Consider the following 20,627-nt stretch of genomic DNA (forward strand, 5'->3'; position numbering starts at 1 on the left):
CCCTTTCTAACACAGTCTGCAAATGGATTGGGTTCCCCTTGGACAAGGTGAATCCCTCATCCCTCTACATCCCTGGAGATATCCATGTACGGCCAGATATCACTTGGAGGAAGAGATGGGGCAAATGTATGAAGGGGGATAATCAGAAGCATTTGATTTGGAGACCTTTGAGGTGACGTTATGAATCCGAGGGCCTGAACTTGGAATCACAGCTCCAATTTTACTTGACCATCACAAGTCGATGAAAATATCCCACAAACACCATTCATTATCTTAAAAGTTTCTTAGAGCAAGCAACTATTGAATCTTCCAAGCTCATATTTTCTACACTTAGCCCATTGGTCAATAAGTGTTTAGGTTTTTGACGATTTTTGACAGATCGGTTATTGTAGTAGCTGTGTGGGGAGATGGTTTTTCTCAGTTGATTTAGTTTCCTTGCATTTTATGCTGTTTGCAACCATGGATCTCTCAGACCTCAAGATTTGAGCATCTGGTAAAAGGGAATGAGATGATTTTCACATACTGTTCATCTCTGTGAAGCTCTTTTACCTTTTTTAAAAAAAATTCAAATATTGCTCTCAGCCTTTTTTAAGATGAACTATATTTGGAATGTTTCTGAATCCTGGTTTTGCTAAAAAGTTGTACATACTTTTCCAAAGAAGAAATCACAAGTGCTTGAATTATACCTTCAATATTCTTTAACATGTATTTTTCCTTATTTTGGTGTCGATACTTTGGGAAGTTAAAAAATAAAACGAGATCTCATAGGGCACAAAATCCATAAGAATGTGTGAAAAATTGCTCATCTGATTTTAACATTCTCAAAGCAAAACCAATTAAATAATTACCTAACTGCTTGCCCCTCTGAGTGTGTCTGGGGACTGGCAGAAATAGCGTCATCTGGGAGCTTGTTATCTGTGCAGAATCTCAGGTGCCACCCCAGAGCCATGGACTCCGAATCTACATCCTAACAAGTTGAACTTGCAACAACACGTGGTAGAATATCCCAGGTGGTTGCTGCAGAACCTGGGAGTAATAGTAATAATCTCACCCTTACTTATTTACTTATATTTTGAGCACCTAGTATATCCTGGCATTGTGACTACTATGAGCTCATTTAATCCTCAGAATAACCCTGTAAAGTACGTATTATTAGAAGCTCAGAAAAGTTGTCACCAGGCATGCCAGAGGGGCAAATACAAGTTGGTTTCTGGCGTTTGTATTTCCTAAGCTGAGACAGGAACCTGGAGGTGCAGCTTGTGGTGGTGTGACCTGACCTGCAGCTAAAGCTCCACTTCCTCGGACTTCACTTGGCACACTGTGGGCTGCCCAGTGGAGTGCAGGCACCCGGTGCGGGGATTGCGAAGGCAGGAGTCCTCACGCCTGACTGTGCACGGTCCAGGGGTGAGGGGTGGCTCGGTATGAAAGGCTTCCCTCCGTAGTGAGTCACTTCTGACAGACATTGGAGTGAGAAGAGGCCCCATGTGTCATTTGCAGAACGGCATCCTGGCGCATCAATTGGAAAAGGTGTTGCCTAGGCTTTTAATTTTTTTTTCTTGTGGTGTCACGTCACATTTTTTAAATTAAATCATTTGAAAGAATAGGTCATTATTAGAAACCAGTTCTAATCTTCCATTTCATTTCTGAAGCATTTATGATACAGTGTTTTCTTGGATTCTACTTGAAAGGAAAAATAAAATCAGTGATAAGAAATGATCTTTAATCATTAAGTAACATTTATGTGCTTGCATTTCTGTTTTCTTGGATGTTTAAGAATAAGGCTATATTTGTCAGTTTGAGCAACTCTGAAACAATGACTTATACTCTAGTAGTAAGCTCCTAACTTGGAGATGGCAGGATTTCAGGTTTTCATTAAAAGTTTCCTGTGATCCATACTGGGGGGAAAAAAACACAAAGAGATTACATTTACTTAAAAATATACCACTCAGCAAAATTAATTTTAATAACTAAAGCCAAATGATTGTAACAATTAGGGTTAATGTTTGTTTTTTTCAGTTGTTCACTGACCTGGGTAGCACTTGAACTGAAGCCTGAAGTGAAATCTAAAAAGCCAGAATTTTAAAATTCACTAACCGTCCCCAATACGAATTCACAAGATTCCCCACCCACCCACCCAATTCTTTTAAAATCAAAGCCAAATTTCAACTCCCCATCCACTGTCATTTGGTGGTATTTTTGTTTCTCTTTAGGTATCATCCTATTTTCTTTTCTTTACCACTGATATGGGCATATTTCATGTGAATGCATAATATATTAAATACATATGCTTTTAAAATAATGTTTTGATTTGTTTGTGAATTGTTTCTCTTAAAGGGCCTGTCTGGGGAAATGAGTAATTTCTCATATCCTGTTCTTGCAGGAAGAATTTTAAATCGTTTCTCCAAAGACATTGGACATATGGATGACTTGCTGCCCCTGACATTTCTAGATTTCATCCAGGTAATACCAAATTCTCAAATAGAAAATAGAATTTCTTTTTTTTTTCCAAGGCTGTTTCATGGGTCTGGGGGTTGGGTTTTCTTCCTACTGATGTGTAATTTTGCGTTACTTAAAGGCCATGTTTGTAAAAGAACGGTGTGGTTATGATTCGGAGGCTAGGTTAACACGACTAATAATCTGTGTGTGGGCGTGGCTACCCGGCGGTGTGTCAAGGTTTAGTTCTCAGCAGCTACATGCTTGGTAAGTGGCACTCTGTCTGCCTCGCAGGTATCTGGCGTGGATTTTGCTTTACTGTGAACACATTTCATAATATAGAAACAGTCACCTCTCACGGAAAGATAGCCTAGATTAACTAAATTACGCATTGGATTACCACAAAGGACAAATATTTACTGCACCGTTCTTTGGATAAAACCAGGTGTGGTTACTTACAAAGAAAAGATTAGCAATAATAAGGTGAAAATAATACTCTGTTAACAAGGACAATAGAGAGCAGTTATTGCAGATACAAAGCTTTTAAAGGCAAGTATGTTTAAACCAGTAATTTGAGTACAGGATCAAAGTCACCTCAGAAAATGTCTTGTTTGTTTTTCTAGGCAGTTTTTCCTTTTCACACATTGATTGCTCTAAGTCGTAAAGTGTCTTTTTATTAAAACCAAAAGTCCCACAGAAATATCTTCTACAATGAAGCATTTGTTTTGTCTGTGAACTTGAGGTTGTAAAGAATAATGTTGGGTCATCTCTTCTCTCATCTCCTCATTCAGTATTGTTGCTCGTGTGTTTATTTTCTGTTGTTTAATTCTACTTTTCAGTGGTTCAGGCTGGGGAACATTCTTCTTCATTTCCAACTGTTTATTTTGAAAAATGAAATGCATCTATCAAAAGTCCACTTATTCTAAAGTCCCAGCTGCTTTTGCTAACATTTGATGATTTTGAACCTTTCTCACTTTACCAAAGTGCCGGTTTTATAGCAGTCTGTGAGGTGATTTTTTTAAAAATACAGTTTTACTGAGATATATTCACATATTCTACAATCATCCATGGTGTACTTTTCACAGTACCATCATGCAGTTGTGCATTCATCACCCCAATCAACTTTTGAACATTTTCCTTACTCCAAAAGAAATAAAAATAAAGGTAAAAAAGAACACCTAAAACATTCTATCCTCCCATCCCACCCTATCTTTCATTTAGTTTTTGTCCCCATTTTTCTACTCATCTGTCCATATACCAGATAAAGGGAGTGTGAGCCACCAGGTTTTCACAGTCACACAGTGCGTGCTGATTTTAAGACCAGGAAGTAGAAATGCTACAGTTTGGGGTCAGAATTCTGGCTTGATCTGGATGGTTCCTTTTTTAAATGCTCAAATGCATGTTGAGTCAAAGCTTAGAAACTCCTTGGAGCCACTGTTGTAAAAGGAGCCAACATTACTTAATTTGATAAAGTAGCTATGTCAGAAAAACCTGTGATAGGCTTGAAATGGTTACAGGAATTCCTGTTAGTCACACAGATATGTTGGAATAAATATCTGACTGCAAACAGCATAGCCCATGGGAGAAGGCGTCTACTGTTTACCAATGTGGAGTAAACTGAGACTCACAGTCAGAGTATTTTTATTGCAAACAAAAACCTGATTTTTTTTCATCTGCAGATTTATTTTATAAATGTAACCTGCTGGATTTCTCTATGTAATTTATCCCCCAGAAGCAACCTTTCACTTTCTTTTTTTTTCTCCTAGAATGCAAATGACTGTAAGTTTTGGCAGTGATTATTAATTGATTTGAGAAAATTTTGTGAAGTGTTCTGTTTCTTTGCAATTCCAAGTTAGACGGAGGTTGAGTTTCCAAAGCTGGCTGGCCCACTGTGTGCTTAGCACATAATGAACCGTGATAAGTAGAATCCCTCACGTAATCTTGCACCCTGTTTGGAGGACAAGGCTGGCTGGTACTTGATTTCAGCATTAAACAGTTAGCAGTGTAAGGAGAGAAAAGTCTAGTCTTGCTGTACTTTCATTTAACCAGAGAGACTAGGGTCCTTTTTTCATTATTTGCAAATTTAATCTGAGTTGAATTATCAGTTTGAATGTCAGCAGTCCCAATTAGCTGATTTCTTGAGTTTAATAGCCAAGATAATCTTGGTATTATTGTCTCCAAGAAAGGAATTTTATATAAAGGATAATTCATTTATCAATTATGATAAAGATCTATTGTCACTTGTTTTGTTTGCAGGTGTCTTTAATAAGGCTTCCCATAATCCCTTCAGGAAGAAATATTTTCTCCTTTTAAAAATAGTATTAGCTAAATATAAAAGCGCTGATCCCTGCCATTGTTGTTGATTCTTTGAGGGACATTTCCGAACATTCATTGTTTAAATGGTTGTCAGGAGGAATCAAGTGAAACTTAATAAACAATGCAGTAACTGGTTCATCTTACTTTGAGTGCAGAAGCTTTTCTTGAAAGGATTTGCATTCGATGGGTAGGCTTTTGACTGAGGTATCACTGGGATCATATTGAAGTGTTTTGGCCCTTTGGTATATTAGCAAGCAAAGATTTTTATTAAATCCAGAAAAATGAGTTCAACCTGCCGCCAAATAAAAGCCAACAAAAATCTAGATGTAAATTGATTTCTTTTTTTTTAAGTTGGCTATGACTCTGTAAGGATTAAAACAGCCCAGTGGTATTCTGGGACTCTTAATGGAATCATGTAAACTTAAAATAAACACTATTATGGCAAGCACATAGAATGAAAACTAATTTTCCAAATCAAATACATTATATTCAATTCATTTTCCCCAATCAACCAAATGTTTAAAACCTGTTAGCTATAACAGCAATCTTCTGGAAATTAATTAGAAGCCTATCAGCTCTGCTAGCTGAGCCACAGGAAGGGGGTTGCTTGCTATATTTCTAAATAGATTCCTGAATTAAAGCAAAGCAAGGTCAAAATGACAATCCGCTCCACTCATCTCATGGATTTGCTTAAGAAGTTGATCTGGTTTTGGTGTGGGTGGAAGAGTATTTTGTTTTTGTTGTTGTTGTTGTTGTTGTTGTTGTTGTTTGGAAGCATTCTTAACTTTAACTCAGTCCTTTACTCAAATAGGAAGTACCAGTCTGGTAAACCGTGCAGGTAGCATGAATCTTACCTGTGTGAACAATAGCACCCTCTCAAGTGTATGAGAATCTGAAATGGAGATGACTTTTCAGGCCTCTTGCCTAGCTCATTAACTCTTCTAAAGGGTTCTGTTATTCCCTTTTAGAACTGAGGTGAGAAAATTTCCTGCCTGCCTTTGTTTCTAATGTCATTAGCAAAACCTGCCTCTGACATTAGGTGGCCTTCCTTTTAACTTCTCTCTTCACTTTCTCTGAATAAGAATCAGTAAGACTCTAGCAGCACCTTCTGTGCTGAGAGGAACTGTGGGCAAGTGAGTCCTAACCCTACCGCAACCGAAGCAATTGAGTTTTAAAAAGGTCGGGAATTTCCTTGAGAAGGCCTTACCCTTGGGGTTATCTTGCAAGTTGTGATCCTCTCTGACCTATGGGAAAACTATCAACTACCTGTAATTGAGCCTGAAAGAATTTGAGGGCATTTATAGTAACAAATAGAGTGATGATCCAAGTCTAAAGCTTAGAAATCTTTTTTTTGAATAGGGAGTAAAGCTTTCCACTTAGAATATTCAGACTAAGGCCGTTGTGTTAATATTTTTTCTTACTAAAGATATGCATATACTGCTTTTATGGAGAATTAAAATTGAATAGCTATAGAAATAAGCTATCCATGTGAAGTTTTTAATTCAGAGTATATATGTTTGATTACTTTTTCTATAAGATAATGATACTTTTTTAATGGTTTAGAAATGTGAACCATTGGGTTAGAACTTGTGTTTCCAATTGAGTCTGATGCTGAGGCAATGAAGTAAGAGACCTTAGAACAGTTTCTTCCATTTGTGTATGGTGTCTAGAATTGGTATCCTCTGTGTAAGCAAGTCAGAAATCAGCAAGAAATCAGGAACAGTTTTTATTACTCCACTGATGAAGTAATGAATTTAGGATGATGAATGAAATTAGGAAATTCTGTTTTATGTGAGCACATTTGCTGGCCAGAAAGGAGTTACTTATCTAACTTTGTCCCTCAGACTTTAACAAAAATTTGTATTTGTGTGAACATATGTGGGTTTTATTTATTTATTTCTGGTAGTTAGCTATTTGTATCCATGCTAATGGGAAACAGGTAATTTTGAAAATACGTGTAATTCACTGCTGTCCTCCATTGGCAGAGAAATACAGATCAGTGGTGGGGGTGATGGAGCTTGGCTTTGGAACCAGGATTGACACAACTGTGGAACCATTGTGAAGGAAGAGAGATCATTTTTTGTCTGACAAGACAGATTGGAAGGATAGACCAAAATTGAGGGAAACTTTGACATATATATGATATGAAATAATTTATTCAGTACAAAAGAACAAAAGCATGCAGGTGACATGGCTTTTGTTAAACCCTCAGGCTTGCTGTGGGCTTATCGGATAAGTTACCCAATGGCTGGCAGCGCACATCTGGTTTATCAACGTGTTGTTCAAACACGTTTTGTTTGTTTGCTTTTTCAAAACTCATAGCAGCATCAAGTATTAACAGTATTTTTTAAACCAAGTGCTCCATCAAGCTAGAACGTGGTTCTTTCGAGGTTAAAACGAAGTATCTTTATAAAAAGAAATTAGGAATTGAAATGCAAATACTGTAAAAGTCTTCACCTAGACCTCAAGACATAAGAAATCAATAAGGAGAGAATTCTTTGAATAGGGATTTGGCCTTAGAAACATAATATATTGAATAAAAAATCCAAAAACCTTACAGAGGTGATAATTTAAATGCACATTTTAAAATGTTTGACTGACTTCCTAATATCATAGCACAAATACCAGGAACACGAATCTAGTCTCTCATGTTCTCAAAATGATTGGTTTAATTAATGTTATTAACTAATAAATATGTATGTCTGTACAGCATGCTTTTATTATATTCATCTGTGTGTGTTGTCAAAGATAAACTGAGGCATTTTAAAAATTTTGTTAACATTTATTTGGGCAGTGAACAGTGAATTGGGCAGTGCTAAACTCTAAGTATTAAGCTCTGTTGAGTGAGTGGAAAGGGGAAGCTAATATAGGGCGAAAGGGGGAGTAAGTTAGGAAATGTTCTGATTGGCTGACGTTAAATTTCCATTTTACATGGGGGGGTACTTACAGAGTGGGGAGCAGATGTACATTGATTAGTACGGTATGTTTGTCCATTCTCTACTGGGCTGAAACTGGTTTATCACCAGGTGTTTCCTATCCACAATTCTGTAGGGTGCTGTTCTAGTTTGCTAATGCTGCCTTTTTGCAAAATACCAGAAATGGATTGGCTTTTATAAAAGGGGGTTTATTTGGTTAAAAAGTTACAATCTTAAGGCCATAAAGTGTCCAAGATAATGCATCAACAATCAGGTACCTTCACTGTAGGATGGCCAATGGCGTCCGGAAAATTTCTGTTAGCTGGAAAGTCACGTGGCTGGTGTCTGCTCCAGAGTTCTGGTTTCAAAATGGCTTTCTCCCAGGATGTTCCCCTCTAAGCTGCAGCTGCTCTTCAAAATGTCACTCTCAGTTGCTCTTGGGGCATTTTTCCTCTCTTATCTTCTCCAGAGCAGAAGTCTGCTTTCAGCAACCGGCTTCAAACTATCTCTCATCTGTAGCTCTTCTCTCAGCTCCTGTGCATTCTTCAAAGTGTCCCTCTTAGCTGTAGCAAGAGTCTGGGCCTGTGTGGCTCTTTTTAAAGTACTCCAATGATCCAACTAACCCCACCTTGAACAGGCGGGGTATCACCTCCATGGAAATTATCCAATTAAATGTTTCACTCACAGTTGATTGAGTCACATCTCCATGGAAACACTCAATCAAAGGATTCCAATCTAATCAACACTAAATACATCTGCCCCCTCAAGATTGCATCAAAGATAATGGCATTTTCAGGGACATAATACATCCAAACTGGCACAGGTACATTCCATTGTTTAATTTTCTCAGAAAGCCCCTGAAAGTAAATTGTTTTTGTCTTCTGGAAAATCCATTTTTTGGAAAGGGGTCACCCCCAGCAGCACCCAGTGCAGGTGGCCATTTTATTTTACTTAATATGCAAACACATATTGCGTATTTTAAACATTTGATAAGCAGATATATTGTTTTGTAAATATATTTATAACTACGGATATCTTTCGGAAAATCTTGAAATTTCTCCCAAAAAGGTAATATTATTTCTATTATAATCTGTGAAGTAGGGGTTTGTAAGCCTGTCATTATTTCTCATTCCTCTAGTATATCTTCATTTTTATTTTTTCCACCAAACTTTTATTGGACTCCTGTGATGTGCTGGGGATATAGAGATGAAAAAGATGAAGAAGGATTCATCCCATAAGCATTTGTTGAGTGTCTTCTATATTCTAAGCACCATGCTGGGCTTGGGGATATGGATTTAATGAAATTTAATTCCCGTCTTCCATGAGGCATACTATACTGGGAGAGACAGAAAATCAGTAATTACAATGCTGTGAGATAAAATTATAATAGGAGGGGTACTTAATGGAGAATGGAAAAGGCTTTGGATGAGACAAATCTAATTTCCAATCCCTGCTCTACAACTTTTAGTTCAATTATCTTGGGATAGTTCATAAGACCTCCAGGTGGAGGTGTCCTGTAGGTGGTTGGGAGTGAGTCTTGTGTTTAAGAGAGAAACCGGAAAGGGTTGTAGAGATTGAGTATTCTTCACTGAGTAGATAGCAATTGATGCTGTAAAGGTGAATGAGATTGCTTAGAGAGAGTGAAGCATTTTTAGGGGCCAATGTAAGAACCTTATAGAAGCCTCAATATTTAAAGAGAAAGCAGAGAGAAGCCAAGCAAAGAAGACACAGAATGAATAGCAAGGAAGATCAGTGTTGTGAAACCAGAGGAGGAGAAGGTATGTTAAATGTGGAGGGGAAGGTAAGAAGAAGGTTATTTTTCAATATGACAATTTGGAGGTCCTGGTGACCAGCAGGAGCAGGTTTAAGAGAGTCAAAGGTCAGATTGGAAATGGTGGACAATGAAGAGGATTAATGGACGGTGAGATGAGGGTAAACTTCTCTTTGAAGGAGTGTCAGAGAGAGGCCCGTTGGAATGTAGAGTCTGGGGAGGTGTTGCTGGGTGGTTTGAGTTTTTAAATTTGTGGGTGGGGTGTGTGTGTTTATGGGGGGTATGGTTACATATGCTGATACAAGAGGAGCAAGGAGGGAGTGGAGTTAGAGGTGGTCATGGGCTACCTTCCTAAGTATTGAGTTAAGAGTCCTTGTTCTGAGATGCAGTACTGTGTAGACCTGAGTCCCTGCCCTCATGGGTCTACTGGAGCCTCTAGTGGGGAGAGAAACACCTAAAAATTCATCCCGTCATGAGTTTGGAATGCTGATTTTGTTGAGTGCTACAGAGGAAATAGAAAACTGCGAAATGGGAGTGGGGGCTAGAGCAGTTAGGGAGCCAGCTCCAGGAGGTGGGCAAGGCTCTCTTGAGGAAGTGACCTTTGAGCAGATATGTGAGGAAAAGGCCACTGGATGGTGGGGCTGGGAGTGTCCCTGGAAGTAGTGTTCGTGCTCTTGTGCCACTCTTTTCTCTCCGTCATCAGCTGAGACGGGAGAGACGGGTAGGAAGCTTGCAGAGAGTTTTTTTGTTCTGAAGGATCTAGTTAGTGCCAAGGGTATCCTGACTCATGTTTGATGATTCTGCTCATTCTTGGTATATTTTATGAGCCTTGAAAGATGTTTGATTATTTTAATTTTTGTATTATTACTTCTAAAGTGTTTATTCAAGTGTGCATTCCTTCACTAATTGCCTTTTTCACTTTAATTGATTTAACATTCATAACCATAAAAAAAGAGCTGCCTTTTATTTCTTTGTTTCTTCTTTCTTTGCCTTGTGAATATCATTATGTATGATTAACCTGTTCATGATCCTCTGAGATCAGCAGGTACCTTTGTTCTTTGTTTTAAAATGTCAGTATATTTGCTTATTTCAGTACTTAAGTATGTTTTATTCCCTGAACCAGAAACTTTAATATATCGTAGAAGGGTGAGCCCCTTCAAGGTATAATCAGATGATAACTTCCTCTGAGATGGGCCTTGAAGCGCCCCATGACACCAGAGCAGGGGACTCACACCCTTTTTTCACAATAGAATACTACCATAGAACATATATCTAAACAGCTATGTTTTGATTTGTTTGCCTATGAATTGTGTTATAAAAGAGCACATGCCCACAGAGTAAAATCCAGATTTCCTAGCCCTTTAATCTGCTCTCACTCCCATTCCCAGAAAGAAACTCTGCAAGCAGCTTTGGATTCCCCACAGAGTATGTGTGCGTGTGCGTTTGTGTGTGTGCGTTTGTGTGTGTGCACACGTAATTGGACACCTCCAGCCCTTCCTCAAATGTACCCTCCTCATTCTTCTTCCTTTAGGGACCAATAGAAGTCCTTTTTACCCATTAATGAAGCGTTCCTCTACCACTCCATTCCATTGTAGAACAACGTGTAGGTCAACAGAAAAGAAGGGGACATACAACAGTAGGCCCAGCCCTGTGCCGGGCATGTTCCACATGCCTTGTCTCATTGAAACCTCACTTATAGCCAGACCATCAATATTTACTGGGCACTTCATATGTGCCAGTCACTTTTCTAGGCCCTCAGGTGTAGAGCGGTGAACTGAGTGTTGGCTTCCAGGAGTTTAAGGTGAGGATAGGAAACAGGTGAACCAACACAACTCAGTAGGTTGAGCCAGGGTGCTGAATGGAGAGGTGACATTTGAGTTTGAAAAGTAGGAAGGTGTTGCAGCCCAAGAGCGCCGTGCCGGTCCAGAGGCCAAAGAAGACAATGAGCATTTTCTGATACATGAACTTTTATTCAGGACTGACTTACAGAGTGAGAAGTCGTGGAGAGATCATGACGGCTCTCTCAGGGCGGGCAGGCATCGCATTCACAGGGAAGACAACCGAGCAATGCAAAAAGGATAGAAAGCCTTTTATAAGAGTTTAAGACAAAGGCCCTCCTAAGGGTGGGGGGAGCATAGATGCAGGAAGGACTAGAATAACACTTGAACAATTACATTTTGCTCTTTTTGTGAGACTAAGAGCCTCTCACTTCCTGCCTGCTTGCATAAAGTTGCGTTTTAAGCTCAATTTACCCTTTTTCTCTTTACTGGCTTAGAAAGACAATAGTTTCAACATTTAGCTGCCTAGGTCATGCAGACTGCTGTGCACCAAAGATCTGCAGGCCTGTTTTGCTCATGCCACGGGTTGCCACAGGAGAAAGCCATGCAGAGATGTAGGGGGCAAGCACTCTAAGGAGAAGGAATGTGTACAAAGGCTCAAGGTGGAAACAAAGAGGCAGGTTCCCAGGAAGTGATAAGGCCACCATGTAAAGGGAGGAGGAAGAGCAAGTCTGAGCTGTAGGAGGGGCTGGACCATGTGGATTTCTCAGGCTCACGTAAGGGACTTGGATTCCCTTTTGCATGCAATGGGGCACCACTGGAAAGTTTTAAACAGAGAACTGACATATGCACATTCTCACATTATAAATTGGAAAAAAATTGTAACATTTATTTGGCACTTCTTGTAGAGTTTTGTAGGGTTTTTTTTTTTTAATTTTTTAATGTGTTATAATTAGCTCTGCATAATCCTTTAAAGGGAAGGATCTCTGGTTGTACTCTGTGGTATCCCCTCCTCACCTATAGCCCAGCCTCATAAACCAAACCAGTTTAACACTTGGCTGTGTTGACTCAGTCTGCAGACGGTGGTTCTCTGGAGTGAGGGTGTCGAGTCTTATTCTTCCCACAGCCTTACCTTATAGGGCAGTGGCTCCCAAATACCAGGTTGTACCTGGTTGGAAAGTGACAAAATAAGGATAATATAGGATTTTTTTCACAAAGCCGAATTTATTCAATTTCTCTGTTTGGATATCTTGATTTTCTAATTACAATGGATTTGCTCTTACCCCGGGGATATGCAATCAGCACTACAGGTGAAAGTCTTTTGTAGTTGTTTACACTTGAATAGCAGTAATTGTGGCTAACTTCTAGTGACTACTCCATTTGTGCCAAGCCCTGGTCCAAGTCCTCCATTTGTATAACATCTCACATAATCTTCCCAGCAACTCAGAGGTACGTACAATTATCTGCTGGTTCAGAGATGAAGGAAATGAGCCTCAGAGATTGTACATCATTTGTCAAGGATCACACAGCTACGTGATCAACTGGGAAGTTTTACTTTATATTTTTGAATTACACTTATTATGCACATGAAGGAAAAACAAATTGCTCTTCCTGTTCTTTGATCCTCATTGAGGGAGATGCCAGGCAGAATCTCAAACTGTATTTAAGTGATTTGCCACCTGGCACCTACCCACCCTCCTCTAGAAGAAGGCGTGTAAATGTTAGATAATATGATCTCATTGTATTTTAGATAGAAAGCTTCATGAAATTTGGTGATAGCCTTTTATTTGTCCTTGTCGTCAGAATTAAAGGTAGACACACATACTTTCCTTTCCCTAAAGTGCTTTTAGGAATTTTTTGCTGGTTTGTGAAATCCCCAAGTCTGGGAAGTACTATTTTAAAGAACTTTTTCCCTTGGCTTTTTGGTAAGCCTGTTTTCAAACCCAAGTATTAGCGAAATTATGGCTACTTTTTCAGCATGAGCATCAGGGCACTCAGGATATAGAGGACAACACCATCTGTATTTACATATATATATTTTGATGCACATTTGTTTGCATTGTGACACATATAGCTCTGTAAAGTAATACTATGTAAACAAAGTAGAATTAGCTGAAACAAAAGCAGATTTCTTGAGGCTGGGTTTAAAAATAGAAACTTAACTTTACAAAATAATTTCGTGAACAATGAACAATTTTACATTATGCTGATACTATTCATTGGAAATGTATTCCTTGTAGAAAATGGCAAAAGTATGCTAAAGTTAAAAGTAAAATTGTTAAGCTTAAATACTATAAATAACATATAAACTATATAGACTGTATCTATTTTTTCAAAATTACCTTATCGTTTAATTAAATTGGATATCCAAGTAGCAGTTTGAGTTTTGAGTACTCTAAAATACTATCAATAAAGGCTCTAAACCCCACACAAGATTTCATTCTGTAGGAGATAAAATTTCTTTCTGTGGAGATAGGTGTTTGGATATATTTTGATTTCAAAAAATAAAATAGCAACAAAGCTTGTCAGTGCTTTATTATATATATGTATGTGTGTGTGTGTACAGTACATGTACATATATGCACACACACACACCCTCAAGGGGCAAGCAAATTGTTAATATGTAACAGTTTCTCTTTTTTTAAATTAGAGAAGTTCCATGAAATATAGGCTGGTGTCTGCTCCAGAGTTCTATTTTTAACACCTTGCATTGGTGTCATACATTTGTTACATTTTTACAGTTGGGCTATAAACTGTAGTCCATGGCTTAATTTAGGGTTCATTGTTTGTGGAGTACAGTTCCGTGGATTGTTTCTTAAATTTTTATTCTATTACCATATATGCAACCTAACATTTCCCCTTTTAACCACATTCAGATATATGTTTCATTGTTGTTAATTACATTCACAAGTTGTGCTACCCCCACCATCATCCATTACGAAAACATTTCCATCATTCCAAAAAGGAACCTTGTATATTTTAAGCCTTAACTTCCCATACCCTATCCCCACCCAGTCCCCTGGTAACCTACTAGACACTGACTCTATGAGTTTGCTTATTCCAGTTGTTTCAAATCAGTGAGATTATACAGTATTTGTCCTTCTGTGTCAGACTTATTTCACTCAACATGATGTCTTCAGGGTTCATCCATGTTGTCACATATTTCATGACTTCATTCTTTTTATGGCTTTTATGTTTTTATATAACATTCCATTTTATATATATACCACATTTTGTTTATCCATTCATCATTTGATGGACACTTGGGTTGCTTCCATCTTTTGGCAGTTGTGAATAATGCCGCTATGAACATCGGTTGCAAATATCTATTCTAGTCTCTGCTTCCCATTTTGGGGTATATTCCTAGTAGTGGGATTGCCGGGTCATATGTTAGTTCTGTCCTTAACTTTCTGAGGAACCACCACCATACTGTCTTCCACAGCAGCTGCACTGTTTTACATTGCCACCAGCAGTGAATAAGGGTTCCTATTTCTTCACATCTTCTCCTGCACTTGTAATTTCCTATTTTTTCAATAATAGCCATTCTGATGGGTGTGAAATAATATCTCATGGTGGTTCAGATTTGCATTTTTCTTATGGCTAATGTTATAGTTTGCTTACGCTGCCGGAATGCAAAACACCAGAAATGAATTGGCTTTTATAAAGGGGGTTTATTTGGTTACAAAGTTATAGTCTTAAGGCCATAAAGTGTCCAAGGAAAGTCATCAACAATCGGGTACCTTCACTGGAGGATGACCAATGGTATCCAGAAACCCTCTGTTAGCTGGGAAGGCACATGGCTGGCGTCTGCTCGAGTTCTGATTTCAAAATGGCTTTCTCCCAGGGCATTCCTCTCTAGGCTGCAGCTTCTCTCCAAAATGTCACTTTCAGTTGCCCTTGGGGCGTTTGTCCTCTCTTAGCTTCTCTGGAGCAAAAGTCTGTTTGCTAATGCTGCTGGAATGCAAAACACCAGAAATGGATTGGCTTTTATAATTTGTTTACACAGTTACAGTCTTAAGGCCATAGGATGGCCAATGGTATCTGGAAACCCTCTGTAAGTTGGGAAGGCACATGGCTGGTGTCTGCTCCAGAGTTCTGGTTTCAAAATGGCTCTCTCCCAGGACATTCCTCTCTAGGCTGCAGCTTCTCTCCAAAATGTCACTCTCAGTTGCCCTTGGGGCATTTGTCCTCTCTTAGCTTCTCCAGAGCAAAAGTCTGCTTTCAAAGGCCATCTCCAAAATATATCTGTAAACTGCAGTTCCTCTCTCTGCCCCTGTACATTCTTCAAAGTGTCCCTCTTGGCTGTAGCTCCTCTTCAAAATGTCACTCACAGCTTCACCGAATTCCTTCTGATTTATCAGCTCATTTATATGGCTCCAGTGATTTAATTTAGACCCACCCTGAATGGGTGGGGTAACACCTCCATGGAAATTATCCAATCAGAGTCGTCACCCACAGTTGGATGGGGCGCATCTCCACGGAAACACTCAAAGAATTACAATCTAACCAACACTGATACGTCTGCCCACACAAGATTATATCAAAGAAAATGGCGTTTTGGGGACATAATACATTCAAACCAGCACAGCTAATGATGTTGAATATCTTTTCATGTGCTTTTTTGCCATTTATGTATCTCCTTTGGAGAGATGTCTATTCAAGTCTTTTTCCCATTTTTAAGTGGGGTTGTTTGTCTTTTGGTTGTTAAGTTGAAATATTTCTTTATGTATTCTGGATATGAAACCTTTTTTGGATATGTGGTTTCCAATTATTTCTCCCCTTGTGTAGGTTGTCATTTTACTTTCATTATACAATTCTTTGAGGCACAAAAGTTTTTAATTTTGATGATGTACCATTGATCTGTTTTTTCTTTTGTTGCTTATGCTTTGGATGTAAAGTCTGAGAAACCGTTGCCCAGCACAGTTCTCAAGATGATTTCTTATGTTTTCTTCTAGGAGTCTTGATAGTTCTAGCTCTTATATTTAAGTATTTGATGCATTTTGTGTTGATTTTTATATAAGGGGAGAGGTAGGGTTCCTCCTCCTTTCTTTTGCAAATGGATACCCAGTTTTCCCAGCATATTTTTTGTAGAGTCAATTAAGTGGTCTTTGCCCCCTTGTCAAAAATCAGTAAAGATATTTCAGAGATATTTGAAAGATATGTACCACTTTTAAATCTAGTAATTTGACAGTAAGCAAAGGAAATACTATGTTTGCAACTGAGCTCTGTGGTTTACGTAGGATTCTACGTGAATCGGGCTGTGTCTTAGACACATCTTGAAAACTCACGTAAGGAATTATATTTGAACTTGTAGTCTGTTGGATGTAAAAGTCCAAGGTTTTTGAGCAGGTAAAAGACATTGACATACCATGTAATTTTAAAGGTAAACAAGGGGGGGGTATATATGGGTGTCCCTCTCCTTTGAGGCTGTTGCCATTACTAGAGAAACTTGAAGATCAATTGGTGGACTTTATTCAGAATCAGCAAGACCAGTCATCTGATTTGTACTGTGCACACTTGGTAGTTGTTCTCTGAATTGCACGTCGTGAGGAGGGTCTTGATGTTTTCAGACTTTCCTCTTATTTGTGGTCATCTGAAAAAGTCTCTGTGGCAGAAGACTGCCTCCCCTGACGGCTCCAGTCTTCATCTGCACCGGCATCTTAGGATTGGAGAGCAGCCCTCCTTGTTGCATGCTGTGTTTCAGGAAGGTTGCACTCATCTTTGACTCTCTGCTCAGGAGTGCCCCGTTTCAGTTTATTGTATGGCTGTGCCGGGGTCTCCAGGTTTATTCACCACGCATCTTCTGTCCAGTGGAGTCACTGCAGTGCTGGAAACCTGCTAGTGTTTCATCACTGATTCCTTCTAACAAGGTTTTCAGTTTTCAGGAGAATTATGGAGAGTTAGTGAAACCAACGATGTCACTCATGTCATATAGCTTTATACACAATTGAGTAAAGCTGAAAGTTAACTGCAGACTTGACCCTGAACCTCCAAAGGTAAATGTTAGCCTTTATTTGGTTTTAATTCCCTTCTAATAAATGTTCTGGATAGAATGATGAGGTTTAGCAATTACTCTTGTTTAATTAATTAATTCATTCATTTTCACCTATTTGCTTGATTACATGGTACCCACTATTCCCTCTGTGAATGTGCTTGCTCATGGGCTCCCTCTGGTACACCCACATCCTCTGCTCTAATCTTTCGACTCGTTATACTTCCCCAGAGTAAGTTGTGGTTCTTCCTAAACCTGTTCCTGTACTTGCCTTGTTGTAAGACAATGCTTATCGTCTAACTGTTTTAATGCCAAATGGAAGAGTTGCTCGAATGCTTTGGAAAGACCTAAGAAAGGATTGCTAAAAAGTTTGCCAACAAACTAGGTGGAGGTGAGACAACAGTTACTGAGTGGAGCTAGGGAAGGATTTATAAGAATATAGGAAAATCTGTACTCACAGCTTTACAAGTGTTTTGCAAGTCATAGATGATGCATTAAAGGTGTGATTTATATAAGGAAAACAGTGAGAAACTTCAACATCAGACCCATGAATGATTTGAACTTAAGGCAGAAATTTAAGGTTTTGTATTACTTATTTTTGAGCTGGCCAACTACAGTTTGTATTGCAGCAGCTAAGAGGATTTCTTCCATAACCCTGCCTGGAGAAAGTTTCCCAGTGATTTCTGAACCACCTGCAGAGAGGACAAGGCAAAAATCATAAGGAGCCTTAACAGGAAGGTTCAGGAATGGATGGAATAGTAACGGGGACACCATAGTGAAATTTGGTGGATTGTGAAATTTGGTGGATTGTGAAATATGAGGTAAGAGTCCAAGGAGATGAAAATGGTGAGGCACAGAGCAGGCAGATTACAAGGAGACTTGTGTCTCAAGCAAAAGAGTTTAGTTTGGGAGAGTTGGATAGGATAGGGAGAAGAGGACGAGATCATCAGAAGGATGATCATATATACCATATGGGGAAGCAGGAAGAGATACTGGTTTGGATGAGTTTCTTCTGGGGGCATTCAGGTAGGGATGCCAAGTGTAGTTAATGAAAACCTGTGGTTCCAAATAGTGGTTCCATATTACAGGACAGTCCATCAGCCCTGGCTTATTGTCAGTCATAAGACCATATCCCGACAGAGGGGTGATCGTGCGTTTGTACACCATATGCGTGGTTACTAGACTGACTCTCACAGCTGGGAGATGTGCTGCTTATTGAGTCAAATTATTGTTGCTGGCATATTTGGAGCTGTACTCAATTCCAAAGGAAGAAGAAAGGCAGCGTAAAAAATTGTTTTAAAAAACTAATTTATTTAGCCTATTTTGGGTGATTTTACCTGAGGATATAAAAACCCTGAAATTTTTTTTTTACTAGTTGCCTTGGTTATCTGGGGAAATCTTCTAGTTCATGTTTTAAAGGTGTGAGGGTTCAGTGTGCTACTGTAAATATTAAAATTTAATGGATATCATTTATAATATAAATAATTTTAAAGTATAGTGTAGTGATAGAGCACAGGAACCTTAGAATCCTCTTCCTAAGTTCAGACCCCAGCTCTACCACTTATTGTCTCTGCCTCACAAAGCCACACACATCTGTAAAATGGAGAAAATAATACCTACTTTCTAAGGGCTGTTGTGAAGATTAAGTGGAATAATTTTTATAACAATTTCAATGTAGCATCGAAGCACATGATAAGTACTAAATAATGGGCAGTTATATTTTTTAAAACATTACATGTATTTTTAAATGGGAGAAATAGTCTGATCATGGAATTATGTTGTATCAAGAGTTGTCAAAGATTATCAGGCCCGTAAGTATCACCACATAAGTTTGTATCCCAGAGATTCTCGGTTTATTATCTTTGAGGATTTTAATGGATATTTTCCCATTTAGAATCACAGTATCAGAATCAGTTGTTTTCAGAGCACACCATTGAACACTAGGTATTTCATCTTAGTGTAATTTCCATACTGTCTCTGAAACTTCCAAGATCACAGGTAATGTGTAGTCTCAATTATCTAGAATTCTTGTAATTAAAAGCATCCCTTCCAAGAAGTTGTCCTACTAGCAAAACAAATGAAAATGAAGGCAAGACCTAGAGGTTGGCTTTAGACATATTTAAAAAAAAAAAAAAAGGGCACTGCACTGAGCATGTGAGCTTGCACACAGCTGCCCTCAGAAAAGAGCTGTAATTTATCGAGGAAAACTGAATTGCAAAACCTTTCTTCCTCATACTCCTCATCAAAAAAAAAAAAAAAAAATCAACAGCTTGACTGAGCTTAAATAACTGACTTTTCATATCCTTTCTTTGACTACAAAAGGCTAATCCTACAGCTACTTGAGCCACCAATGCAGGCAGTGCCGGGGACCACCGCTGAATGTGTCATTCCTGCTCAGCCGACACAAAACACATTGACTGCAGCTTTATGAAGTGAAAATGCCCAAGAAAAAGAAAATGTGAAGGAGGTGTCCTCAGTCATTTCTTTCCAGAGGGTGGAGGGAGAGGAAAAGAAAAAGCTGCTGCATCTGGATATTGAGAACAAAGCAAGCCTAAGACTTGGGTATAATAGGTTCGGTCACTTGCTTTTATAGAAGCAAAAGAGTGGAACTGCCTTTACTTGTCTCAGTACCACTGACCCTTGCATTGCATTGTGTGGAGATGTCAGGGAAAGTGTGTAGAAAGCATTCCAGGGTCTTTCACTGAACAATGACTTTGTCATTTTGAGATTTCTACGGTTTGTTGACCCCTTCCCCCTCTCCCACCCTCAAATCCTCATTGGACAAAAGAGGTTGTTAGTCAGGTTGCCTTGCCCTCCTTTGAAAGATTTCTGTTTTACTGATTCTTTAAAAGTAAACTCATCCATTTTACCTGAATCACAATGTTTTCATGCTTTAAAAATCAACAAACGAGTTTTAGTCAGTGTTTACCAGGATGGAATATTTGGTGAAAATGTCAGCCCCAGAGATAATGATTCATGCAAACTGTCAAGTTAAAGTGGGTTTCTCCTTGTTAATAGAAAGGGGAATTGATGATAAAGGTTACTGGAAATATTTACAAACACTTGACCCTTGAACTTCTGAGATCAGGGTGATATGATTCACACAGGCCCACTCATACGATTCCTTTTTCTTTCTGTTTTTTAATGAAAGATGAGAAGGCTGGGGTGTTTTTTTCCAGCAGGGTAGCACACTTAGGAAAGCAGCACAGTCTGCCTCAGCGTGGTGACAGTTAATCACCGGGGACCCTCCCAGGCTACCCAGGCTGGCAACCAGTGTTCCAATTTGTCTGTCCCAGCATGTGTACTCATATGATAATGTTTTTAGTTTAACAAGAAGCTAATTAAGACCTAAAGGGAAAGAAGAGAAAGATCTCATTTTTATCAAGCCTGGTAGTATTTTGCAGAGCATAGGCCTTTACATT

The 20,627-nt window shown here is 38.8% G+C and overlaps 1 protein-coding gene across 6 annotated transcripts in view; it reads left to right on the top strand.

The window, feature by feature from the left end:
* ABCC4 (ATP binding cassette subfamily C member 4) overlaps positions 1-20,627 on the top strand; it is a 278,085-nt gene that overhangs the window by 155,116 nt on the left and 102,342 nt on the right. For 5 of the 6 annotated variants that reach the window (XM_037800386.1, XM_037800387.1, XM_037800388.1 and 2 more), the window contains exon 20: positions 2,381-2,460. In XM_037800386.1, coding sequence (XP_037656314.1) covers positions 2,381-2,460 — 80 coding nt within the window. Of the gene's footprint in view, positions 1-2,380; positions 2,461-19,527; positions 20,611-20,627 lie in introns of those variants that run through there. The other variant, XM_037800391.1, reaches the window with a different exon arrangement.

Source organism: Choloepus didactylus, chromosome 12 (genome assembly GCF_015220235.1).
Source record: "Choloepus didactylus isolate mChoDid1 chromosome 12, mChoDid1.pri, whole genome shotgun sequence".
Taxonomy (NCBI): domain Eukaryota; kingdom Metazoa; phylum Chordata; class Mammalia; order Pilosa; family Megalonychidae; genus Choloepus; species Choloepus didactylus.